This window comes from Artemia franciscana, chromosome 3 (assembly GCF_032884065.1).
Source record: "Artemia franciscana chromosome 3, ASM3288406v1, whole genome shotgun sequence".
NCBI classification, from domain to species: domain Eukaryota; kingdom Metazoa; phylum Arthropoda; class Branchiopoda; order Anostraca; family Artemiidae; genus Artemia; species Artemia franciscana.
Window position 1 is genome coordinate 13,552,796 of NC_088865.1, and position 9,916 is coordinate 13,562,711.

Sequence of the window (9,916 nt, forward strand, 5' to 3'; positions counted from 1 at the left end):
TGACCTGTATGTTTTCATAGAGTGTATTTTTTTCATACTTTTGTATGTGCGTATAATGTTGTCAGTATTGTCATAACTTTTTTTATTATGTTTAGTGCAACAAGCTTGATAAAGCTTACTGTATTTTGGTATTGATAAATAAATGAAAATTAGCAGCAGCCAGTAGCCATCACTGTTTTCTTTTCCTACACCAATTTACCTAGACTAGTGTGCCATCTATCCTTCTTTCTAACAGCCCTGGCATTAAAATCTTGTAACAAAAATTAGCATATTTCTACCTGGGACCCTGTTTCTGCATTCATGTGACTGCAAGTAAAATTCAACAGCCCCTATTACCTTCATTAGTGTGTTCTACAGAGGTATATACTACTATGACTAATACATTGCACTTTTAAGTTACAAAATGAGTGACTTGTATTCTATGATTAATAGTCAAAAACCAAAACAGCACTTCCTTATTCATCATGAGAACTAGTCCTTGTCTATATACTTCATCCTTCCTGCCAGAGTAAAAAAAAAAATTATATTACATAATTTCATACTTCCTAATTCCTGCACCTAAGATATGAGTTTCTGACACTCCTCATAAGTCCAGTTTGAAGTGTCAAAATCTCAAAACAATAGTTACTTTTTAACATTGTAACATTCCAAGTTGCAATTACATATTCTTTAAATCATTGAAATTATTTTGGCCTCAGGAAAAGCATTAGTCCCAGAACCAGTACAGGAAGGAGATCAACACATCTTCTCAGTTCTACACCAAAGCACTTTAGCTGGATCCAAACTGGACAGTAAAAAATTCCTGGGATCTCCATTTGAATTGAAGATTTTTAAAATCTTGAGCCCACCTTGGTCACAACATGGTTTTTAGTACTTGGTGATGCTCTTCTATCAACAAGTCAAAATCCAGCACAGAGAATCTCCAGCCTATTATATATTCATGCCTACAAATATTAGACTACTATGAGGAGGCAAAATATAAAAGATAAATTAGTAGGGAAGAGGTTTTCTTGCCCAAAAATGCCCACAAAAACAGACTCAGCCAAGAACAATTATCCATTAATCAGATTTCCATGTGAAAGCTTAGTTGTTTCTAGGCTATAATTTCCTAGAGGGATGACACTCCTCAACTAGGAATAGATTTAACTACAAGGTATCTCAACAGGGTCAAGGTCTTTACAGAGGCTGTTGTTCATAGATTTGGATCTTATGCCATGCTGCATTTGTCCTTATGTAGAGAGTCCTCCTATGATAGTGTTTTGTACAACCATTCAATTTAACCCATTACTAGAAGAAGGTATGTAAATCACAGGACATTTAACTTTACCTGTATTTACAGCACCCTGGGCAGGGGTGGTCCAATTTCTATTATGAACCCCTAGGATCAGGGTCCCCAATTGGTACTTGTCTCCTATGAAAATACACTACATATCTTACAGCATTGCTCTATCTACCACCTGGGCACTGAAGCATCATAGTTTTTGAAAAGCTCATTTAAAACCTAATTCTTATATCTAATTAGCTTTTGATGCTTCATAATAGTCTAAAAACTATTGAAAATGTAACGTATTACCTTACAGGGCTCAAAATTGAGCTTAAAAGAGCATTAAGTGATATATTCACTTTCTTCCAATCTAGACAATAAGAAAAAATAATTTACCAAAAATGAAACCCATATATTTTCAAACTGTTAATAGTTTGATAACTGACGTTTTCAGTAATATTAAAATTATTAGGCTAAAACTGGATACTAAATGAGGTAATTGAAGGTATTGATATAGTCTGGGTAAGTTTTAGTGCACCAGAAAAGAGAGGTTTGTATCTGTGAGAGAATTGATTAGTTTATATAATTGGGGGTCTTGAGAAGGAAACATGTTAAGAAGACAATTCTTAGTTCACAATATGAGGTCACTTTGTAGTCAATGCATTCTGACTACAATTCTAGCTTTCTTTTCTCCAAACCCTGCTAATGTGCAAATATGTAGCAAAAATTATATATTTCCAATGCAGTTTGTCATGTATCACTCTTGTTTCAGACTGTGTAACTGTAAAATAAATCAACTATGGTGAAATGAGAAACACAATAATTAGAAAATATGTATTTTGGAAAATTGGTTATATTTCCACATTAGGGGGGTTGGGTGCAAAACATAGTAGAACTGCAGTAAAAATACTTCTACTACTACTAATAATAATAACTCACCACAGCACCAAGCTGCATGAGGTAAACACAGCTAGGCATGCTCCTCCTCCAGCCCAATCAATTCAAGACCTCTCTCTTTACACCCTCCCAGGAAGTTCCCATTTCCCTTAAATCTTTATTTACAACATCCTCCCACCCTAGACAAGGACATCCTGCTTTCCATTTAGCCCCAGATGGTTGGCCAAAAACAGCAATCTTTGGCAATCTCTCATCCTTCATCTGTAGAATGTGGTCTAGCTATCTTAACCTTTCTTTCATAATAGCCCTAGAAATCAAGATTGAACCAGATTTTTCATACAACCAACTGTTTGAAATATAGTCAGTCAGCTTGGCCATATTTGAACACTGTCAATAATAGGCTATTCTAATATTCTTATCTTGAATTGCAGACTTATCTTCCTATTCTTCCAAACTTTTTAACAGTAAAAAACACCCTGAGCCTTGGCTATTCTACTTTTAACATCTTCACTGCTCCCACCATCTTTACTAATAGGCTAACACTACCAAGATGAGTAAGGCTGCCCACCTGATTAATCTCTTTGTTACCTAATATCACCTTTTCATCTCTATTTATTCCTAACCTTGGTGATTTAGTCTTCTTAGCAATAATTTTCCAACCTATTCTAGTACCTTGATCTTGCAAATCTCTAAGAAATCATTCATATAGCTCACACTTTCATCTAATAGCCTAAGCTTAAATCATCAGCATAATCTAAGTCCAGGAGAGTTTTCCTCCCTATTTGATTCTGTGGTCTCCAATTGCCTTTCTGGTAAAATTCTAGTTAATTGACTTCTTGGAAAATGACACTTTCAGGGATGAATCTATAGACTAAAGTATGTCCCAGGAAGGTATTTTGAAGCAACTACCTCCACTCCTTCTCCCTCTAGAGTGCCCTGACCTTTAAAAATATGTGTGTTATAAAAGTGAAACCTTACAAAATAGATCTTCTGCTTAATAGAAGTACAGCAAAATTGTTTTCAGCTTCCAAACTTTACTTAATCCCATTGTATAATGTTTTAAAGATATGCAAATACATTTACTGAATTTTGAAAAAAAAACATAAACATGGCTCAAAATTCTACACAAATAACAGGAACTGCATTTTCAGAACTAAAGGCAGAGAAAAGGCAACTAGTAACTGAAAATTCAGGTAAAATGTTGTTTTGTCAAAATTTCAATAGGTAAGTCATGTAGGCAAATTTCAGGGCCCTCTAGAGGGAGAAGGAGTGGAGGTGGGCACTTTAAAATGCCTTCCAACAATATACTATAGACTGTAGACCCATCCCTGAAAGTTTCATTTTCCTAACCTAAACCCTTTCCAAGATAGCAAGAAGTCAATTAATTAGAATTTTAGTGCCTTTCTTGTTCAGTAAAAAATGTTAATAGCAACTAGTTAATTCTGCATAGGCTAGGCCTATTAGGATATTATCATAAAATTATTTTAGTTAAGCAATTGTGTAATTTTTTCAAAATCCTAGGGGAGGAAAAAATTTATACTAGTATTTTGCTGTTCAAATTAGGCTACTTGTGTACTTGACTTGTGGATAAAGCAAATATACCATTGATCCCTTTTTTATGCTATTTATAAGTGTTATAATTGCTTCTCTCACAAATTCAAATTTAAGCCCTTTTTAAGCAATTATTACATTCAGGAAGAACACACAAAAAAGGCATCTAGCAGTAGGCTATATTCAATTTAGGCCTATTTGTATGGTCAATAATATGAACAACAAATTTTTTACCCAAAATTGGAGATTCTCTCAAATCAAGCAGAAATGACTGTGAAAAATCAAAAATCAACCATATAGTACCATAAAGGTAAATATATATTAAAGAAAACCAACTTGTTTCTGTGGATGCTTGAACTATGAATGCTTATCTTAGTTTTGACAAGATTTTTGGAAAAACTACATTTCAGCTGGGGAGAAACCGAGGTCTGAAAGGGATTAATTCAGCCCCTCTACTTAAGAAATATTATTAGCTATATGTTTACCTAGGCTAATTTAAGTCTACCTTTCCGGGAAGTAACAAACATGCATGCTCTTGGTTTGATTTTGTTTGCCGTAAAGAATTTGAAAAACATATTCTAAAAATTTTAGGCATAACATATTCTTAAAGTTTTCTGTGTTAAATTTTCAGAAATATTAAATTAGAAAAAGCATTATTTCTCATATATGAATTTGATTTTCTATTTTGCTTATGTATTACGGTCTTTTCGTTTAATGGAACATGCAGGGTCATTCGCTTTTGTCATTTTCGGTTAAGAAATAAGTTCTCGGCAACACTAAAATTTCTTAATAAAATTGTAAAGTGCTTATTGAAAAAGAACGAGTGAATTAATTTGATGGGTTTTCTTAATCTAATTTATTTTTATGTCGCATTTTAGATTGACTTGCTGTTTATTTTAGTGTATTTGGTAGTGAAGGGCTAAGAAATATTAATATAGATAAATTAACATTGTTGCCACTGTTGCATGTCTAATCTCGCAGACATTGAAGAAAACTTTTTCATCTGACGAACACATTTCTGCACTCTTGCGGATAGAAGGTAACAGAAATGTTGTAGATTTTGCTAAATCTATATATCAAGATGCTGTTTATAAAAGATTAACTGTAGGTCAATCTGCATTGATTACCGTGGCTGCCTGTGTATATATTGCTGCCAGATATAAAAACAAAGAGCTCATGTTAATAGATTTAGCTGAAAAATGTCAATTAGATGGTAAAAAAAAGGTAAAGGATACGGCATTAGACTTTACAGTCCCTACCGGCGGTGCTGATCTCCGTTTCTTGGCCCTTCAGCCAGGAGGTGCAATGGGGGGGTCGGGGGCCAACCATCCTGTGCTTTCGCACACCCTTCCTGTTTACCTTCCCCAGATTTCTCCAGGTACCCATTTAAAGCTGGGTCGACTCTGGCTGAGCTTACAAAGTCACGCCACAGACTCCCGTCTACAACTGAACAATTGGGTACACTGGGATTCGAACCCGCGTCCTTTCAGACAAAGGATCCCAAATCCAGCGCACCAACCGACTCGGCTAGGACGGCTTAATTAGATGCCACCAAAGTATTCCACGTATTTTCAGATATAAGCTTTAACCTTAATTTAAAAGTACCATTCCACGATCCTTGCATATTTGTTACTCGGTTCGCTTACGCCCTGGGATTGGGTCGACAAACCAGCGAAATAATCAAGATATGGTCAATATTCGTAAAACAAATGAAAGCTGACTTTATTACTCTTGGAAGGTATCCAACTGGTATAATTGCTGCTGCACTGATTCTTGCTTGTAGAAGCGTTGGGATAGATAAAAGTGTTGATGATCTGATCAAAGTTGTGAATGTGCATCATACAACAATCAGACGAAGAATGGTGGAGTTTGCTCTAACTGAATCTGCCCAACTAACAGCAGAAGAACTTCGAGAAAGGGATGTAAACGGTCAAAATCTACCCGAATCTGATGGAGCAAAAAATCAAAGCTAAAAGACCTCAGCCCCCAACCCTATCATCTGATGAAATCAATGCACTGGTTAAAGAAATCAACGGAAAGCTAGATAAAATTAGAGAGCAACACGAACGAAAGATCAAGGTAAGGTAACTGACTGGCAATCTAGATAATCGAAATATGGAAATAGAAACCGAAGAAGTTATTGCAGAGGATGTTGACGCAATTCTGAATGAAGATCCAAATGTTGACGATGAGAAGGAAATAGAACCAATCAGGGAAAGGAAGGAACAAAAACAATTACAGTATTCATCAACTCTTGTAGGAACTGGTTTTAATTATGAAGAAGCAGATTGGAGTAGATATCCAAAATTTCAAAGACTCTGGGAATGGGCTCAAAGAGCTGACAAGAAAACATTTGAAATGTGTGCTAAGGACAATGGAGAGCTTGATTAGACTGGAAATGACGATGAGGAATTATCCTATTATCTCTGTGCCGATGAGCAGGAAGTTTCTAATAGGAAGAGATTGTTTAGGAAACCCTAATATGATTCTATCTTAAAAGAAAAGGCTCGGAGAAAGAAATTACGGTTCTCAAAAAATACGAAACGACTGAGAAAGCGTAAACCAAGAGCAAAACAAAGAAAACTACTCGCCAACACTAGTGCTGAATCATTTGAGAAAATGATGAAGAAAACCTTTTTTGGAAAGAAAATTGACAATGAACAGTACGAAAATATTATGAAGTTCTTAAACGAAGGAAAAGAATCAACAAACGAAAATTCAACTTTTATTAACAAGAAAGAATGTGTGAACAAACCAACATCCCCCATAAAACATTTGGAGAAAGTATTTCCAAAAAAGGAAGTCTTTAACTTGATTGCAGATGACTATTATGTCCAGGAAGGATCTGCGGCAAATCTCGCGTCAGAGGATATTTCCTTAGATGATAGTGGTTATTATGAGGAAGAAGAAAATTTTGAAGAGATGGAGCAAACATTTGAAGAATATTGAGTTCCCTTGTTACTTCTTATAAATGATAAATTTTAGTTGATATAATCTTACTCCATTTTATCCTGTTTATTATTTATCGTTTTGCTGTAATTACTTGGGTTAATGTAGTATTTATCGATTAGTTTTTCATTTTCTTTTTTACCTAGCTTTGATGCACATGGGCATTTTCTGGTGACGTTGTTAGTCAACATTGTTCATAAGCAATCTGGTCTAGGGAGACATTGTTTATCAACAATTGTATTCTAGTACAAGCAAAGATTATGTTGATTAATAGCAACCCACGACGGTTGTGGGTCGGTTTGGTGAAAACGAACCGAGTAGGAATTTTGTTTGTCAAACTTGTTGGTTGAAGTTAAGCAAGATTTTTCAAGGAAAGCCTAAAATTTATCTAAACCTTAAATCTGAAAATAATATGAATTACCGTCAAAACTATGATAATAATTATTCTGTATCTAAAAAATTGTTCTTGATCCACAATTGTTGATAAGTAATTTTTTCTCGTGACTACTGATAAGCATTCGCGACCAAAGATTTTTTCTCCAAAAATGGCCTTTAGTAAGAAAACTGCACAGCTAGACAAAATTATAAATAATTAAGTCAATATTTCTTTTGTCCTATTGAGGCAAGCCCAGACCAATTACACCGTTTGACCTTTTGGTTGAAGAAACCCAATAAAACTAAGCCTTTATTTTAGCAGTCAAAACAGTAAATCATTATTTGTCTATTTAATGTTTGAAGAGAATATATGATATTGTTTATGATGATGAACCATTAAACTTTTTTTTGTACTGAATTGTTATGATCCCTTTATATTAGGAATACGACTGCTAATGGAATGTATAAAAGTTTACACAAATAATAATGTGAAATACTAATACTGTTGTAGATTGACATAAAGCCAAAAAAACTTGAAAAATATCTCGCTCTCCCCCTTAATAAAACGAGAAGTGTCCACTGTCTTCCTATTGCTTTTCTGACGTAACGAAACGAACCTTTTTTGTGTGACCTTCCTTGTGCCCTGCATACAAATGGCAACATGTCCGTATAACCTCCGAAGAAACATGAAGCTCTTGGAAAAATAAAATCTTCTATATATAAAAATGTAGTGTCTGTCCGTCTATTACACTGTCTTCTATAAAAAAGGCAAAAAAATTAAAAAGGAAAAGAAAACTAAAAAAGAAGAAAAACATTAAAAAAACTAAAAAAAGGTAAACAACTAAGAAAAACTGAAAAGAAAAAAAAGAAAAAACTAAAAAGAAAAAACTAAAAAAAAAACTAAAAAAAGGAAAAACTAAAAAAGAAGAAAAATAAAAAAGAAAAAGAAGAAACTAAAAAAGAAAAAACTAAAAAAGAAAACTAAAAAAGGAGAAAAAAATAAAGTTGAAAAAGAAAACTAAAAAAGAAGAAAAAAAAACTAAAAAAAGGTATAAAACTAAAAAAAACTAAAAAGAAAAAAAAGAAAAAAAAGAAAAAAAAAGAAAAAACACAAAAAAAAACTAAAAAACTAAAGTATGATTTTCAAACAAGGCGTTTCCAATAATGTACTTTTTGGTTTGACGTGACTCTGTTTTTAGTTGATATGGGTTATTTTATTTCTTAGTTTTGGATGTGATCGTCTTTGATCAAGAATTTGTTCTTTGTTATAACTTAGTTCCTTCTTTATGGTAAAATTACAAACAATCCTAAGTATGGCAACATACCCTGGACAAGTAACTTTTTAAAATATATTTGTATTATCTCAACTTTTAGTTACTATGTGGTGTAGTTTTTTCTTTAACAGGTTTCGACAATATCTGATGAAACTTACTTATTCCCCATTTATAATGAACCATATCGACCCTTCATGTATTTTATTTTAATGTTGTCCCTGATTATTCTACTTTAAACGTAAACGTCATGTTTTGGTTAACACCCTAAAAAGAAACATTAAACTACACATATTCTTTTTGCAAAACTTTTTAAAAGATGATTTTATTCTATTATAACTTTTAGTTACTATATGCCATGGTATGTTCTTTATTAGGTTTCACACATTTTCATAACTATGGTATTGATTTCCACAAATATATTGAACTATACAGATCCTTTACATAATTTTAGCTACTGTACGTCTTGGTTTATTATTTACTAGGTTTGAACTATTTTAACAACCATGATATGAATGGAACTTAAAGAACAACCATTTACAGGGAACTATACCGATGCTTTGTGTAATTGAAAATCAAATTCTATTTTGATGTTTATATGCAAGATGATGTTAATAACACTCACTACTCAATTTTCATACCAAAATATAGTTTTTGTGATACTTGAATTCATTTTAAAGCAAGGGTTTTGCCAGTTACAAAGGGTACTAGATGTAGAAATTCTCTTTAAAACTATTCCTTAAACAGCTCCATATTAAGTTCCAGTGCCCTACTAGCTGCAGACAAAGCAAACATGAACGAAAAAAGATACCATCAATGCAGATTATCATGCTTACAACCACTTATTCTTTTTTCAAGACTATGTCATTTCCTCATTATTTAAGCCAAAGAATTGTAAATTTCTTGAGTAGGGGTTTCAAATAAGGCAATTCTACTAGTCTATTTTATGTTTTGATCTGGCTCTATATTTGGCAGCTATTGGCTATCTATTTTATTCTCTGGGACATGATTTTATCTTACTCGGTTTCCAGCTACCACTAAAACCCAGAGACTGTTGAAACTTACATATCCCACTTTTATAATTAACAGTACCAATCTTTTATATAAAAACTTCAGCTTCCTACAACCCTGATATAGTTGAAACATAGTGCTTAGATTTAGCGCTGATATACTGTTTTAGTTGCTGGTTGATTACCAAAATATTATTAAAAGTATTTTTTATTACAGCAATTTGAACTACTTGGTGAATTTCAAGTCTTTTAATTGGTGACTGAGTATCAAAAAAATAATAAAAAAGCTCTTTTGAATAGAACAAACTCAGCTATTAGGTATATTCCGAGTGTCGTAGTTGCTGATTGAGCTTCAAAAATTTAATAAAGAACTTTTGACTACAATAAACTGAGAGAATTTACAAATTCCAAGTTTTAGTTTCTGGCTAAGCAACAAATAATTAATAAAATCACTTTTGATTACAAAAAACTCAGCTACTTGGTAAATTTCAAGTCTTTTAGTTGATGACTGAGAATTAAAAAAATAATGAAAAAGTACATTCATATACACCAAAATCTGCTAGTAGGCAAATTCCGAGTGTCTTAGTTGCTGACTGATA

General features: G+C 33.1%; 1 protein-coding gene across 1 annotated transcript in view; it reads right to left on the reverse strand.

Moving 5' to 3' along the window:
* Positions 1 to 4,270, reverse strand: part of LOC136024902 (uncharacterized) — a 148,114-nt gene extending 143,844 nt beyond the window's left edge. Inside the window, exon 1 of the mRNA XM_065700460.1 lies at positions 4,218 to 4,270. Within this exon, the coding sequence (XP_065556532.1) occupies positions 4,218 to 4,239 (22 nt within the window). The 5' untranslated portion in view covers positions 4,240 to 4,270. The remainder of the gene's footprint in view (positions 1 to 4,217) is intronic.
* Between the last annotated feature and the right edge of the window lie 5,646 nt (positions 4,271 to 9,916).